This window comes from Pan troglodytes, chromosome 10 (genome assembly GCF_028858775.2).
Source record: "Pan troglodytes isolate AG18354 chromosome 10, NHGRI_mPanTro3-v2.0_pri, whole genome shotgun sequence".
In the NCBI taxonomy this organism is placed as follows: Eukaryota; Metazoa; Chordata; class Mammalia; order Primates; family Hominidae; genus Pan; species Pan troglodytes.
This window is the reverse complement of record NC_072408.2, coordinates 119,718,827-119,735,608: the sequence shown is the minus strand read 5'-3', so window position 1 is coordinate 119,735,608 and position 16,782 is coordinate 119,718,827. Positions and strand designations below refer to the sequence as shown.

General features: G+C 46.9%; 1 protein-coding gene across 12 annotated transcripts in view; it reads right to left on the bottom strand.

Annotated features, from left to right (window-relative positions):
* Positions 1–3,802: 3,802 nt before the first annotated feature.
* The window catches only part of RPH3A (rabphilin 3A), a 320,776-nt gene continuing 307,796 nt past the window's right edge, over positions 3,803–16,782 (bottom strand). For 10 of the 12 annotated variants that reach the window (XM_054663620.2, XM_054663617.2, XM_063786060.1 and 7 more), the window contains 5 exons: positions 15,209–15,265; positions 14,286–14,440; positions 10,624–10,705; positions 6,818–6,914; positions 3,803–6,041 (listed from right to left, as the gene is read on the bottom strand). In XM_054663620.2, the coding sequence (XP_054519595.1) occupies positions 5,911–6,041; positions 6,818–6,914; positions 10,624–10,705; positions 14,286–14,440; positions 15,209–15,265 (522 nt within the window). In that variant the 3' untranslated portion in view covers positions 3,803–5,910. Of the gene's footprint in view, positions 6,042–6,817; positions 6,915–10,623; positions 10,706–14,285; positions 14,444–15,208; positions 15,266–16,782 lie in introns of all 12 variants that reach the window. The other 2 variants (XM_054663613.2, XM_054663621.2) reach the window with 1 other exon arrangement.

The window sequence follows — 16,782 nt, the reverse complement described above, 5'->3', positions numbered from 1 at the left end:
TTTTGCCCAGGATTATGCCTTCATGCCTTTGCAGGTGGCTTTAAATTATTGTTTCCTTTAAAGAAACAGAAACAGGAAATTACACACCACTCATTCTTGCGCTTTGAGAGAAAGATAGTGTGGGACTCCAGTCAGGGGGCCTGTCCTCAGCAAAAAGGTCTCGGTCTTCAACGAATGATTAGGAAACAACGGCACATTTATGGGGTGTAACAATTAACATAGAGAATCATGATGCTCTGATGTCTACCTGTGTAGTCAGAGAACAAAAAGGGGAAGTGACTTATTCAAGATCACACAGCAGATATGGACAAGAGCCAAGCAAAAGATACCTCTTTTTTTTTTTTTTTTTTGAGTCAGAGTCTCACTCTGTTGCCCATGCTGGAGTGCAGTGCCATAGTCTTGGCTCACTGCAACCTCCACCTCCTGGGATCAAGCAATTCTCCTCCCTCAGCCTCCCGAGTAGCTGGGATTACAGGTGTCTGCCACCACACCCAGCTAATTTTTTGTATTTTTAGTAGAGACGGGGTTTCACCATGTTGGCCAGGCTGGTCTCAAACTCTTGTGATCCACCTGCCTTGGCCTCCCAAAGTGCTGGGATTACAGGTGTGAGCCACCGCACCCGGCCAAAAGATACCTCTTATGTGCATACTTTTGCTTTCATGGTACTCTTTTTAAAAAGTATTATTTTTATTTATTTTTTTTTGAGACGGAGTTTCACTCTTGTTGCCTAAGCCGGAGTGCAATGACATGATCTCAGCTTACCACAACCTCCACCTCCCAGGTTCAAGTGATTCTCCTGCCTCAGCCTCCCAAATAGCAAGGATTACAGGTGCCCGCCACCACGCCTGGCTAATTTTTTGTATTTTTAGTAGAGACAGGATTTCACCATACTGGCCAGGCTGGTCTTGAACTCCTGACCTCAGGTGATCCACCTGCCTGGCCTCCCAAAGTGCTGGGATTGCAGGCATGAGCCACCATGCCTGGTCAAAAATTATTTTTAATTATTATGAATACATAAGAGTTGTACATATTTATGGGGTGCATGCAATATTTTGGACACAGGTGTATGATGTGTCACGATCACATCAGGGTAATTGGGGTGTCCATCACCTTGAATGGCTTGCTTAACCTCATCAAGCCAATGTCCCTGGCAGATCTGATTGAGCTGAGCAAGGGTCAGCCTGGCAGGTTTCAGAGCATTGAGTGTTTAATCCACTTGGCGGTAAGCCCAGCCGCGATTGGGCCTGCACTGCTTTCACCAGGAACCACCAGCCCTGTGACCTGCCCCTTTTCCTGGCCTCCCTTTTGTCATCCCTGATGGGAAACCAGACCTCAGCAACTTGATCTTGCCTCTGACTCCTACTCAGAACAAACATCTCTAGATGTTGGCTGAATTTCTGTGAGCACCAGCAGGAGAGTCTGCTCCCATCTGTGCAGAGACCTTGGAGATCTGATTTCTGCCTCACCTGAACTTCACCCACTTTCAGCTCCAACGTCCTGTTTTCAACCAATGCCAGTTCAAGAGCATTTTCCCTGATGCAAGCTGCGTGAGGGAGCCCAAGTTTAGGGGCTGGCAAGCGGAGGTGGCACTTGTCAAGTCTCTACTACGTGCCAGGTACTCTCGATGGACTGTACCGTTAACACCTCTCGGCAACTCTTTGAAATATTTATTACTCCAGCTGAGGAAACTGATACTCAGTGAGGCTAAATGACTTGGCCAAGTTCCCATAGCTAGAAAGTGTCAGTCAGAATTTGAATGCTGGACTTAATTGAAATTTTGGCTCGTGTTCTTTTCAGGGCAGATGCTTTCCAACACACCATATAGCCACTTACAGAGTGTTTTATTTCAATGGGGTCAGCCAGGGGTCGGGGGTGGGGCAGCACAATTAGCTAGATCAGGTGTACTAACATTTATGAAAACTTTCCTCCTATATATTCATCTCAATCTGTTAGGCATGTCTGCATATAAATGAAGATTAACCAGTTTAAGGATGGAAATTAGGCTTCTTTTTAACCGCCACCCATGACTGACTAGTGGTGGCTCCCTGGAACCCTGGGTTGAGAGGGACTCAGAGGCTGCTTGTAGGTTCTGTAGGAAAGATGCCGTATTGATTAGTGATGTCTGCCAGGAGCACAGGGAGAATGGCAAGTGTCTCCAGCTGTTCCTGTGAGGCTTCTAAGGACCTAATTAGCACCTCTCTCCACCTAGTGGCAGCTAGCTAAATTGCCACCGGGAAAAACTGATCAACTTTTTGGGTAGTGGTTTTCAAAGTCATCATGAAGGTGGAAATCACAAGGCATCAACCAGGAAATATTTTCTTTTTTTTTTTTTTTTTTTTTTTTTTTTGAGGCGGCGTCTTACTCTGTCGCCCAGGTTGGAGTGCAGTGGTATGATCTCAGCTCACTGCAACCTCCACCTCCCAGGTTCAAGCTATTCTCCTGTTTCAGCCTCCCGAGTAGCTGGGACTACAGGTGCGCGCCACCACACCCGGCTAATTTTTGTATTTTTAGTAGAGACGGGGTTTCACCCTGTTGGCCAGACTGGTCTCGAACTCTTGACCTCAGGTGATTCACCCACCTCGGCCTCCCAAAGTGCTGGGATTATAGGCATGAGCTGCTGTGCCCGGCCAGAAAATATTTTCAACTATACACCTTATCCTCAGGGTTTAGCAGAATCTGTGGGGAAAGAAATCTCCCAAGTGAGACTAACATGCCAGCTTTTGCTTTTGAGGGCACAAAAAGGAAATGGTCTCAAAGAAAAGAGAATTATCTGTGGGACAGAATTGATGGCTCCTTCTTGAAGTAACCATTACTGATAAATTGCTTAAGCACTTTGGGGATGGATTATAGTGTGATTAAGAATTCTAGAGGCCGGGTGCAGTGGCTCACACCTGTAATCCCAAAACTTTGAGTAGCCAAGGCAAGTGGATCACCTGAGGTCAGGAGTTTGAGACCAGCCTGACCAACATGGCGAAACCCCGCCTCTACTAAAAATATAAAAATTAGCCGGGTGTGGCGGCAAGCACCTGTAATCCCAGCTACTCGGGAGGCTGAGGCAGGAGAATCACTTGAACCCGGGAGGTGGAGGTTGCAGTGAGCAGAGATTGTGCCACTGTACTCCAGCCTGAGGGACAGAGGGAGACTCCATAATAAAAAAAAAAAAAAAAGATTTTTTTTCTGGAGAGTCAGTTGCTGACTCAGTTCACCTTCAGGACTATCGAGAATCTCCAATGAGAGAATCATTGTAGGTTGGAAGGTGCTACAATGCAAGGGAGGCATTTGATGGTCCATGCTCATCGATCAGTGTGTGAAGAACACTGGATTCTGGGAGTCCAACGATCGAACTCCTTTCCTGGTATTGCCTTTGTTTAACACTGGACATGGCATTTTCTTCTCTGGACCTTGGTTTCTTCATCTGTCTAAAAAGTGAGTTGATTGAACTAGGTTGTGGCTCAATTTTATGTTCTCTTTTAGCTTTGGCAATTTCTGATTCTGCAACCACCTGGGACTTTTCCCAGGTCTTGTAGCAGCAGGAGGAGGATGAGGATGTTGCCCTCCTGTTTGGTAGGCACCAGCAAAAAGTATTCTTCTAGAAGGGTTTGGAGTCAGCCAAGTTACCTTAGGCCCACCTGCCCAAGATAAAATCCACCAGAAAGCAAACTCCTCGTGGGCAGAGAACACATCTGTCGCCAGTGCCTGGAACATAGTAGATGCTCATTAAGTACTGACTATCAGAATAGCATATGTCCTGGTGGGGAGGAGGACTTCGCAGAAACCAGAAAGGAAAACTGCAGACCACTCATTTTCCTGGATGTTCCTACTTTATTTTTGGCTACATCATCACAAAGAAAGATGCTGGGTGGTTGTGCATGCACCAGAGGACGTGTGTGTATTCTAGGCAGGGAGGTGGTTACATTTGTCGGGGACAGCGGGCACCCAGACTAGGGGCACTGTGAGCTTGCTGCATGCTGATTCCAGCGCCTACACCAGCATCAGGCTTGGGCGACACAGCCAGCATGCTGTCTCCTAAGGGGAAACTGTGGTGAGGGAGGTGGGCTGAGAGTAGGTGCCACCAGGGACTAATGGGGAAAGATAAGGTCAAAAGGAAAGATGGCAGCCAGGAAGCTGTTGGCCACCTTGGGGAAGGTGAAGAGCTCGATGTTTAGAAAATGGTTATTCAAGGCAAGAAATGAGTCCTCCCATGAATTGTGCAGGGAGCTGAGGGTGGAGGGCGTTGAAAAGTTAAGAGATGTGATTTGGGGAAAGTGAGAGTTTCAGTGTCTGTCTGATGCTTCTGTAGAGAATGTCAGGGGTTTGGGATGACTGGGAGTGATTTTCATGAGGGAAGACTTCATCGAAATTGGGAAAATCGAACCTTTCTCACAGGGCATTGAAGATTGCCTGACTTCAACCTCAAATTTGTAATGTTTGCCCATATTGCCTCTTCCTCCTTTATAAAATAATTTTTTTTATAGGAAGAAAGTGAAAGATTGATGATGAGCCCAAAGCCCTTGGCATCAGGCCTGTCTCTCTCTACTGTTCCATAGCCATGATATTATTTGATTCTCCCAGGAAGCTTAGTAACGAGAGTGCAGGAGACAGAGAGACAGACAAAGAGAGACAGAGAGACTGGAGGGGGTTCTGAGTGAGAGATGGGATGCAAAAGAGTCAATGAAACAGAGTCAAGGGCACTGGGGAGGAGGGTAGCTTGTTCATTTACCTAAGAGCGGAGAAAGGCTGGAGGCTTTGGATGAGGCTTCCTCAGACCCGTGGCCCTGGTCTTCTAAATGCCTCTGTGCCCACCCGGGGAGCCCACGGATGAGAGAGTCCTCTATGGGGCATCTACACAGCTTGAGGGATGCTGCCATGCACTCAGGGCAGGGCCAGCCATTGGCCCAAGCCCTGGGAATGTCTGGTTCTGCCAACGGGAGGAGTGGGTCAGTTAAGAAGCGTGGGCCCAAGTGGAATCTCAGGTTTGGGCCAGTTTCTCAGTTTCCTGGTCAGGCTGGTGAGAGCAAGGGCGTGAGGCTAGGTTAACATACACTTTTTTTGCTGTTGTTTTTGCGGCGTTACTGCTTTAGAGAGAGAGAAAGGCAAAGGGAAGAAAGGCAGGGAGAGAAAGGAGAGGGGAGAGGCTGAGAAAGAGAGAATCTACTATCATGGAAGGGAAAGAAGAGGGAGGAGGAGAAAAGGTGACAGAGGAAGGGTTTTTTGTTGTTGTCGTTTGTTTTTGTTTTGCTAGGAAGCACACAGGTGACATTCGGAAAGAGGAGAGCGTCCAAGCCCCTGGTGAATTCTGTGCATTTGCATCCTGGTGCACTTGGAGCAGGGAGGGTGTGTTACCGAACACAGCAGTCTGTTTTCCTGGCAATCAGGGTGTACATCTCAGGGGGCAGTGGGAGCCCGGAGGCTCTATTTCTGCCCCGATGCTTCTCTCACAGCATTGTCCGGGTCTGCTGACAACTGGGGATATACAGAGACACAACACAGGGAATGAAAGGGTGTGTGTGTGTGTGTGTGTGTGTGTGTGTGTATGTGTGTGTGTACATGTGTGTGTTCAAGGCTAGGAGGGTCTAAAAACAGTCCTAAATGATGAAGAACCTTTGTAATTTACCCAAACTGAGAGGTTATTAAATGATCAACCTCTTTGTAAACGTCTCCCCAACCCCATCCCCATTGCTCCATCCCAGGGATGAGAGAGGGGCTGTATTCAGAGCCCACATCCCAGCATCAGGGAGGAGGGAGTCTTTGGCAGCAATGCCCAACGTGACGGGGGCTCAAAGGCAGGCTCAGGGAGATCAGCAGGGTATGGGGGGAGGTAGGCATAGAGAAGAGAGATCAGGGTGCGGTGGGCAGCTAGAGCAGGCTGGGGGGGACCCGGGACATGGAGTTGGGGACCTGGGCACTAGCCTAATCACTTGACACGTGGTTCTCATTCTGTAGCTGGTGCCAGCGCTCTATCTTCTTGTCTTTATTTTTCAGACACTCGTACCAGTGTTTTAAGCGCTCTCCCTTGGCAGAGATCCCCAGCTGGCAGCCTCCTGGAGGATAAATGGGAAGATAGGAGCAGGTGGTCAGAATAGAGGTCGTTCTAGACCCAAATGTGTAGTTGGGGAAAAAACTGCATCAAGCAGTGACCCCCAGCAACCTGGGATCCATACTCTATAGAGAGTTGTTATAACGTTGCTGCTGTTGTTGTTATTATTACTACGGTCCTTCTCTGCCTCAGGAACCTGCAATGGCTCCCTACTGTTCCACTGAGTCATAATTTCACTGTCTATTTTTAAAGGCTTTCTACAAATCACCATTCTACTCACTGAAACTTATCTCCCACTACTTCTGGGAACTCATTGTCTATTTCCAAAGAGGTTCATCATCCTGCTCAATCCTGTCTTTACCCCTTAGCTCAGGCTCTGTCCCTTGCCTGGAGTCCCCACCCCCCTGCTTCATCTTTAATTGATTTTCTTCCTCATGATTCAAACAGGAACTAAAAAATTCAAAATTTTATCCTGGACATGCAAATAAATTAAGAATTCTTTTGCACCCTGCTTTCTGCAGAGAACGCACATCTCTCCTGTGATTTAATTGCCCCACTGGAGGTGATTTGTTCAACAAATAATCAAGTTTTGTAAGGCTTTTCATGTAAAGACATCCCCAAATTGGACCAAGGTCAAGATCATGGGTCTCAATTTAGCATTTGAACAATGAGGTTGCCAAAAGAATAGCAATGACCTCAACTCTCTGTAGCCCTGGATAAGGCTCTCCTGTTCTGGGGAGGACAGAGGAGGGCGTTTTCTCTGGAGTTAGGAACACTCACCGATGTAATCATTGGACTTGCCGATGTCATAGTCCCAGACTGAAATGTCCAGTGACTTCTTTGCCAGGTCACTGTGTTTGATGTCATAGAAAAACTCCTGGATACAACAGAGGAAGACATGTGGGTAAGAGCCCTCTGAACCCACAGCATTGGGAGGTAAGAGGCCGAGTCCTAGGGGTTATGGGCCAAGGAGAGGTCCTTGAGCTGGCATTCTGGGAGCAAGGAGGTCTTCCCGCTCCGATCCTCTGCCCCAGGTCCAGTGATCCCCTTCCAACAAACACTCTGTGTAACAAAGCACTGTCATCCTCTTTTCAGTGAATTCTCTGCTTGAAATTGGGAAGGCTGGTGAGGTTTTTCTAATAGAGCTCAAGTTTCCTTGTAGGTAAATGGCCATGAACTCAGTCCTTCCCCTCTGGTAGTTTCTGAAGGGGCATCCCCTTTTTTATTGCTTAGGAATAAAAGTAGTTGAAGTGGCCGGGCCCGGTGGCTCACACCTGTAATTCCAGCACTTTGGGAGGCCGAGATGGTGGCTCATTTGAGGTCAGGAGTTCGAGACCAGCCTGACCAACATGGTGAAACCCCTCTCTACTAAAAATACAAAAATTAGCCAGGCATGGTGGTGGGCACCTGTAATTGCAGCTATTCGGGAAGCTGAGGCAGGAGAATCGCTTGAACCAGGGAGGTGGAGGTTGCAGTGAGCCAAAAACGCCACTGCACTCCAGCCTAGGCCACAGAGTGAGACTCTGTCTCAAAAATAAATAAATAAATAAATAAATAAATAAATAAATAAATAAATACAGTTGAAGTGGACTGAGTACATATGTTCCCAGACAATCTGATTTTTAAAAAATAGCTTCTCTGCCTAATTACAAAATTCATTTTATGTTCATTGCTAAAACAAAGAAGAACCCCCATCCCCAATTCCCGGTAATCCAACTACCCAAGAATAACCATGTCAACATTCCCCTACATGTGTTCACAGTGATGTATAAATTTTTTGTTAACTAAGTAATGCTGAACATACAGTATTGTCACTTCCTTTTTCATTTACAACTTTGGGCAAAAACCAACTTAGCATGTTCTCAAATATTTTTCAAATATTTTTCTACATCATCATTTCAAATGGCTGCATTTAATGGCTATGTGGCTATGTGGCTATGTGGCTGTGTGGCTGTGTGGCTCTGTGGCTATGTGGTTGTGTGGCTGTGTGGCTCTGTAGCTGTGTGGCTGTGACTGTGTGGCTGTGTGGCTGTGTGGCTGTGTGGCTGTGTTTTACAAAGCTCAAACTTATGGCTGTGTGACTGTGTGGCTGTGTGGCCATAACCTAATCCCAAAGGGTATTTAGGTTATTTCCAATTTTTCACTATCATCAAAAATACCATAAAAGTCACCCTTGTAGCAGCTGGGTGTGGTGGCTCATGCCTATAATCCCAGAACTTTGGGAGGCCAAGGCTGGGTAGACCTCTTGAGGCCAGGAGCTCAAGACCAGCCTGGCAAACACAGTGAAGCCCAGTCTTTACTAAAAATGCAAAAAATTAGCCAGGTGTGGTGGTGCACACTTGTAATCCCAGCTACTTGGGAGGCTGAAGCAGGAGAATTGTTTGAGCCCAGAAGGTGGAAGTTGCAGTGGGCTGAGATTGCACCACTGCACTCCAGCCTGGGTGACAGAGCGAGAGCCTGTCTCAAAAAAAAAAAAAAAAAAAAATCACCCTTGTAGCTATATCATTACATATGTTAAAAAAAAAAAAGTAACCCTTGTAGCTAAATCATTATGTACGTCCATGATGATTTACTTAGATTTTGAGAAGTGAATGTTTGAGTTTGTAACATTTTAAGATGGAGAATAGTGGCTATACTGTGATACCATTTGTGTACAATAAGAAAGCTGGTTACACATATACTTGCTTTGTGTATGTATACACATCTCAGAAATTGATAATGTATTTGCTTCATAAGAAATGAAGCAGGTGCCAACAAGGCTGGGGTAGGAGGGGGACTTTGATTGGATACCCCTTCGTGCTTTCTGAATTTTGAAATATGTGACTGCACTACCTATTCCCCAAATAAGTGGAACTTAACTTTTAACATTTGACAGTTTTGAAAGTGTTTTGGCAAACTTTCCTTCAGAGGTTTGCTTTCTCTCCAGTAGTGTGTGGATTTTCCCAACGCTGAGGACCAACACTGAAAAATATTTTTGCATCAGTTTGTTATGTGATATGGTGTCTGGTCTTGATTCACAGCTAATGAGTTTATTTGGATTTCATGTTTTGTGACTCGCTCAGATTCCAGGAGAGTGTAGGGCAGGACAGCTATAAATGGCTCCTTACTCAAAATCCATGACATGAGTTAGGAAATCAGGGGTTCAGCTGAAAGAGGGGCCTAGAGAGGAAGAGCTGAGCTGACTGCTCAGTGATTATTCTGAACTCTGTTTACACAGCACATTCCGCATGAGGGTGTATATGGGTGTATGTTTTTCTTTTTCTTTTTTTTTTTTTTTAAAGCAAACAATACTAAACCTACTGTGCTGTAACTTCCCTTTCCCACTTTGCAATATGTGATTAAAATCAATATTAGCCAGCTCAGACCCAACATCAGATCTCAGGAGCAGGGCAGAGAAAGGAGATTCAGTGGGTAGAACAGCACCCAGGGCTGCTCCAGGCAGGCATAAGCATGAACATGGACTCATTCCTGCTCTGCGCATGGAGCAAGGCTCAGGGATGTGGCTCAGAGCTGGTGTCTCATGGCACTTTGAGACACTTCTCATGGCACTTCTTTGTCTTTATTTAGGTCTCAATCAGAACCATACATGTGGTTTAGATTAGAACTCATTTACTCTTCCACTCTTTCCTCCATTCAACCCTTCATTAATTTCAAAGAAATTTCTGGACCCCTAGTGTCTGACAGGCTTGTCCACAGAGAAGTGAAATCCAGATTTCACTGGATTTGGAAACTGGAGGGATGCACAGTGTCTGGAAACACAGAGGAAGCACATCTGCAGGAGGTAATTCTTATGCTGAGTCCTGAAGGATGAGTAGGAGTCTTCCAGAGAGGAAGAGAGGGAAAGGACAGTCCAGGAAAAGGGAGCAGCAGGTGTGAAGAGACCTGCATGGAGGTGAGTGTCACTTGAGGAGAGGGTGTATGAGACAAGGCAGGGATGGAGGTGAGTTTGAAAGGGCTTGATTGTCATACTAAGAAATTCGAGAGCCATTGTTGAGTTACTGAAGCAAGGGGGTGACAAATTCAGATTTGTGTTTTACAAAGCTCAAACTTATGTGGCGGAGGTGCCAAGCACACAGAAATGAGTTAGGAGCCTACTGCAGCTGTCCAGGCCTGAAATGTCAGGATCTGAGGCAAGACAGTAGCAGTGAGAATGGAGAGGAAGGAGCACATTCAATGGGTGTCCAAACAGTGGTTTCAACAGGACTTGATGCACTGGATGGACATGAGGAGTGAAGGACAGGGCAGTGTCAATGGGGTGGATGGTAAAGAGCATCACTGTACCTATTTATTCCCTTGAATTTCAGTATTAGAGACTACTTGAATTGGTGAAGACGTTGGAGATGAGTTATTTCAATCTCTTCCCAAACACTGCTTCCTCCCTATGACATTCCTAATCTGCGGGCTTTTGTCTTAGGCTTGATTTCTTCCAGTGACAAGGAACTCATTCCTGCTTCTTTAGATAATTCAATCTGATCTATCACAGAAAGTTTTTTTTTTATGTGACTTACAACCTTCTAGTAAGAATTTGTGCCTCTCTAACACACAGCAAATATCCCAGAGCATGAAAAAGAACAGGGCAGCCTTACCTCATTGAATTCGGGATTCAAGGTTTTCTTTTTAATTTGAGTCTTGTGTTTGGCCTTCTTTCCCATGTCCGGTTTCAGCCAGCTGGGAGGCGACACAACATGCTATTATGGATGACATTTAATGAAAAAGAACAGCCTCTTGACCCCAAAGGCCCCTTCTTTATCAGGGTGAATTGATGAATAAATCAGAAAGGGATCAACATTGATAATGACCAATATGCATTAGAGCATCTGCTTGGTACCAGGCACTTGACTGAGCACCTTAGGCATATTTAATCCCCACATGACCCTAGGCAGTAGAACCACAACCACTCAGTTTACAGAAACAGAAACTGAGATCCAGAGAGGCAGAAGTGTGCCCTAGCTCACACAGCTGGGATTGAGTCCAGATGTTGCATCTAGAGTCTATGTTCTTAGCATGCTCACTTTCTCCCCATAAGTCAAATTGATGGCCATGGCTGGTGGTGCCTGGCATTTTACCATCTATCCCACCTTAGGCTGCCCCCAATCCCTAGAGAGATGCTGGGTGTATGCACAGAAAGGGGAAGATGCAAATCTGATTATTGTCACTCCACTTCTCAAAACTGTGTACTGGGTTCCTTTTAAACTCAGGGGAGAGTTCAAAATCCTTCATGTGGCCTTAAGACCGTGTGTGTTGGGTTTCTGCTCCATCCCAACCTAACCTTATGCCATCCTCCTCACCCCACTCCTTACTTCTCCTTTCCACCCAAGGGCCTTTGAGCAAACTGTTTCTTCTGCCTACAGGGCTCTTTTCCAGTGAGGCCCAGTGTCTGGCACATAGTAGGTACTCAATCAATATTTTCTGGGTGAGGCTGGGTATGGTGCCTCGTGCCCGTAATCTCTGCACTTTAGGAGGCCAAAGCGGGAGGATCACTTGAGCCCAGGAGTTCCAGACCGGCCTGGGCAACATAGCGAGAGCCTGTCTCTATAAAAAATAACAAAAATTATCTGGGCACAGTGATGTATGCCTGCAGTCCCAGGTACTCAGGAGGCTGAGGTGGAAGGATCTCTTGAGCTCCAGAGTTCGAGGCTGCAGAGAGCTATGATCACACCACTGCACTACAGCCTGGGCAATAGAGCGAGACCCTGTCTCTTAAAAAAAAGAGAGAGAGAGAACAAAACACAAACCAAACAAAACAAAATATTTCCTGGGTGACTAAACACAATGGGCTAAACACTCCTAAGGGCTGGGACATTTGGATTCTGATTCAGGTTGTCACCAGCGGAGCAACTTTAAACGTGAGCGTAACTTTACCGTGCCTCTGTTTCTTGACCTGTAAAGAGGGCGAACATTTCATTCTCATCTACAGAAGTGGTTTTGAGGATAATTTTTAAGAAGAGACAAAAATGAGGAATTAGAAGTTACCAAAGAGCTAAGCAAAAATAAGCGGAAGTTCTGGCTTTTAAAAAATCTTTATTTGATCAGAAACTGCTTAGTGGTCTCCCATTTTTTCTCCCATAACTGCACCCAGCAGGTCAGCTGCTTCAGTGGTGACCACGGCAATTCTACTTCTTCTGGAAGGATTGGGTAGGTGGGGGAGGGGGTGGTAGAGAGAATTATTTAAGAAAACCAATCTGCACATGGCTGACCTCTAATGGAGTGCTGGACAGCACCCCTTGAGCTCATTTCCTCTCTTGGGTCATACGAGGAAATAAAATCAAATTACTCTTAGAAACCAAACTTGTCCCTGACGTGTGTGTTCTTTGTTAACTAAATCTTCATTCAAAGGAAATGTGAAAGACAGCCCACATGGATCTGTTCTTTGGCCATGGACTAAAGGGAAGTATTGCTTTCTGTTATCAGAGGCAGTGGAGGTGGGGGGAGTGTCTCCCAACTGGAGGGGATATTAGTAAATACTCTTTGCCATGAGTAAGGACAGTGATGGTGGTTATTTATAACCATAATGGCAGGTATTTATTAGCATTTACTGTGTACCAGACCCCTTGAAAATGTACCTCTCAGCCTGCATTCTCCAGTTGCAGGGGGTAAAATTGATGAACAAGCTACTGGGCTCTGTATTCATGATGTTCTTGCTGAAGCCACGCTTCCCACAAGTGTTCTTAGCCAATAACTGACGCTAGCAGGGACACTAGGCAGCCCCATTTCTGGGAAATGCAGGACTCCTCTGATGGGTGACTGTGCTCAAGGATTCTCCATCACCTTGGATGAAATAGTGCAGCTTCCTTGGAGCTGCACTGTAGCCTAAGATTGTTTCTACCCAAACTTCCTTCCTTCTCTGCTCCACAGGGGTCATACCTGTAGCAAGGTCTGTGGTCTCTATGGGTCCCCTCTGGATTCCTCCTTATCTCCTCTACAGGCACACCTGTATCTTCTCTTGGTGTTTCCTTCTTGGAGGACCTGAACTAATATACAGTATTACAGTATTACTCTGTCCATTTTGCAGATGAGCACACTGAGGCCTAGAGATGTTAAGCTATGAGCCCCAGGTCACATAGCTAGAGCATACTGGAGACTCCATGCTTCATGGAGATCCACATCCACAGAAACATACATGTTGCTGCCCCTAGGCCAGCAGAATTCTACTGAGGTGCTAAACATTTCTGTACCAGGCTCGATTCTGGTTGCTTTCTTTGTGCTATCTCATTTGAGCCTTAAGCCCACGCTTGGAGATAAGTGGAACTCTTGTCTCCATTTTACCAATGAAGAAACTGAATGAGAAGCTAAATAACTTGTTTAGAGTCCACAGCCAGCAGCTGGCAGAGATGAGAATAGGGCCTGATGTCTGACACAGCGGTGGCTATGAGATTGCACCTGGCAGACCTCCAGCTACAGGAAGCGTAACTGACCAAGGCCCTGGATGCAGTGCTTGGAAGTCCATGACATATTTGTGCCAAGGCCATGCTCCCAGCCAATGACTGGGCCTGGCAGGGATGCTAAGGTCGGCCCACTCCTATGAGATACAGGACATGTCTGATGGCCAGTTTTGGCTTGAGGACTCCCTGGTGGCCTTACTGAACTTGTATCTGGAATGCTTCCCTCCAACTTCTCTATCTATTCCCCTCACTCAGGTCAGACTTGCATTGTAGTCTAACATCTCTCCCTTTCTCCCTGACCGCCCCCCCCAGACTTCCTGGAATGGGCATTTCCCCTGATAAACCCCTTGTCTGCTTAATCCTATTTTGGCATCTTCTTCTCAGAGGATCTGGACTAACACAGATAACAGAGTCTCTTTTATTCTCCATGATGAGATTACTGGAACAGACCCCAGATTGAAGGCATGTTTTTTTCTGAGCATTTCCAGAATGAAGCTGGAAAATGCCAGATGGCCTCTTTGGTGGTGGAGGTCTGAGCGGTCCGAGGGGTGTGCAGCCAACTCCTGGGAGTACAAATGGGGCCACTATAACTAATCAGCTTAGTTGCAGAGCCATCAGCAGGCCCTCAAGAGGACAGAGCCACAAGGCTTTGCCTGTGGGCAAGTGACACACCAGTTTGACTGCCTGAGACTCCAGACCCACATTCTTGCCAGTTGTAGGCATTTGTTTCACTGTGACCTTGGGCAGGTTCCTTGCCCTCTCTGGGTCTCAGTGTACAACGATCTTGGTGAAACTCTCTGGTTCTCCTTTTCCAAGGCTCCAGGACTCCTTCAGGGCCCACCTGTAGCCCCAAGGCATTGACTTACAGCTTGACGAATGGGTCTGAGTAGCCATTAGCGTCCATGGCAGCCAGGTGCACACAGCGTATGATGCCCACAATGAGGCCTCCCTGCTGTGTGCTGTACATGAGGGAGACCAGGATCTTGCCACGCTCCTCGATGTCACCAACACGCTCCACCTGCTGCTTTGGGGGAAAAGGCAGTGTGGGCCTTGGAGGGGAGGCGGCCAGGAAATGTGAATGGCGAGCATTTGGGAAGAACCTATGAAGGGCAGGCAAAGCTTGGCCAGCTCTAGGGAGCCAGTACCAGGGACAGCAGATGGCCTAGCCTCCAAAGAGGAGCCAAAGGTGAAAGTTGAGGACCAGTCTCAGGCACATGGGGACCAATGGCTTCCCTTTGACTTAGACATAAACAGACTCTGACTGTGAGCACAGACTAAACTTGCTCCGGGTCACTGATTGGCTTTGGCTCTAACCCAGGACTGAGCCTTGACCCTGGCCCCAGACAGATTCTTGCCTCTGATCTCAGACTCCCTTAACACAACCAGTATTCTTAAAGGGCAGTCCTTGGGGTCATATGAGGGACCCAGGCAGACAGCATGAAGGCTTAGTTCAGTTTCTGCCATGCACACAGCTCAAAGAATGCATCTACTCCAAGAAAGGAGTGTGCCATTGCCCTAGTCGGTAGAATTGTCAACAGAGCTTCTGACAACAAGGCCAAAAACCTGGTGGGCATCCTGGGTATGAGAGAAAGGGGCTTCCCCCTCCTCAGAGGCTTAGGTGTGGAGAGGACATCACTTGTGGGCAAAGGGTCGCTCTCAAGGCAAATCAACAGGGGGGTGGTTGGAAGAGAATGGATGAGGAAGGGGCCAGGGAGGGAGAGAAGAGGAAGATGCTAGCCTAGCCCAGCACAGACCCTGACTGTGGCTTCAATTCCCGCTCAGTGCTCACCTCCTCCTCATAAAGGGCCATGCCTCGGGCTGACCCGGTGGTCCCAGCACGTTTCATCTTAAAAGAAGAAAACAAATAAAAGATAACATTGTCTACGGAGCTCATCTTCCTGCGCAAGAAGGACCAGAAACCTCTCGTACTTCCATTACCATCCAGAGTCATGAAAGTGGGTTCTTAAGCTACTGTGGCCCTCCTGCATTCTCCCTTTTAGCTAAAATTTATAAAACTTAGCCATATGGCAAGCTATGTGAATGTGTAACAACCTATGATATAGGTTCTGTTACAATTCCAATTTTACAAATGAGGATGCTGAGGGTCCGAGTAGTTAAGCCCCTTACCCAAGGTCACACAGCCAATAAGTGTCAGAGCATTCCACACACAAACAGACAAGATTTCATTTTCTCTGGTTGAAGTGGCTCAGGGGTCTCGGGGTCTGACCCACCAGGTGCTTTTCCCTTCATGGCCCCTGGGGCCCTTTTGCTGAACTCTAGGCTCTGGGAAACAGAGTTAGAAAACCATTGGTTAAATCCAACCTCCCCACTTTGGAGAGGAGGAAACCTGAGGTCCAGAGGGGAGGGGCCCTCAGTGGGACATAATGGGGGAAGTTCGTGGTGCAAGGGTTAAGGTTTAATGGCAAAGAGCAAAAGAAGATGATCAGTAGTGTTCTGCGGCTGCTGCAGCCCTCTGGGTGTCCTGCACCTCCATGTCTCTGGGGCTGGCTGCATTCACCACAGCAAGATGGGAAGACCCAAAGGCTGATGACACAGGCAAGGGCCTGGCCATTGTTCTGGCCAACTGGACTCATGGAGTTGGAGAAGGAAGAGAAGCCTGAAGACCCAGCTGTCACCAGGCAAAAGCCCAGAAGAAAGGCCTCACTCCAAGGGATGTCTTTAAGGATTTATTTTGAGCCTGGAATTCAGTGGAAATCCTTCCTTGCAATTTTCCTTGTTTGGTCTTATTCCTTTGCCTGAACTATAAAACTATGGCATGGCATGCAGACATTCCATCCTCAGGCTGGCCATCTGGTGGGAAGATGCTCCTGCACCCCATAGCTTCCCTGTGGAGAGCAGGCAGGCTGCCCAGAGAGACCAGGGGTGCTGGTGTTGTAGGAGAGCTGGGCTCTGGCCAGTGCCCAGAGACCTTGGAGACTTGCTACCCTCTCTGGGCCCAAGTTGGCCCATACGTAAGGCAAGGCAGCCTGAATTATCTCTAAAAATATAGATTGTTGAGTCCTACCCTACCCCACTAAAACAGAATCTCCAGGGGAGACCCCCACAAATCTTAGCTTGTAAAGCTCTAGTTTTAGAATCCCCCGGTTAATTCTGAGGTGCAACCCCATTGCAGAACCTCATTTTGATCCTTGCTATTTTCTCAAAGAGCAAGAATCACATCTGACAACAACAATGACAGTTCTAATACTTCATATGTATTATCACATTCAATCCTTAAAAGATCCTATGAGGTTAGTACTACAGTATCCCATTTTACAGATGAGACATCTGAGGCCTAGAGAAATTAAATAATTTGCCTCAGGTTATACCCTAAGTGGCAGAGCCAGGATTCACACCCGAGAG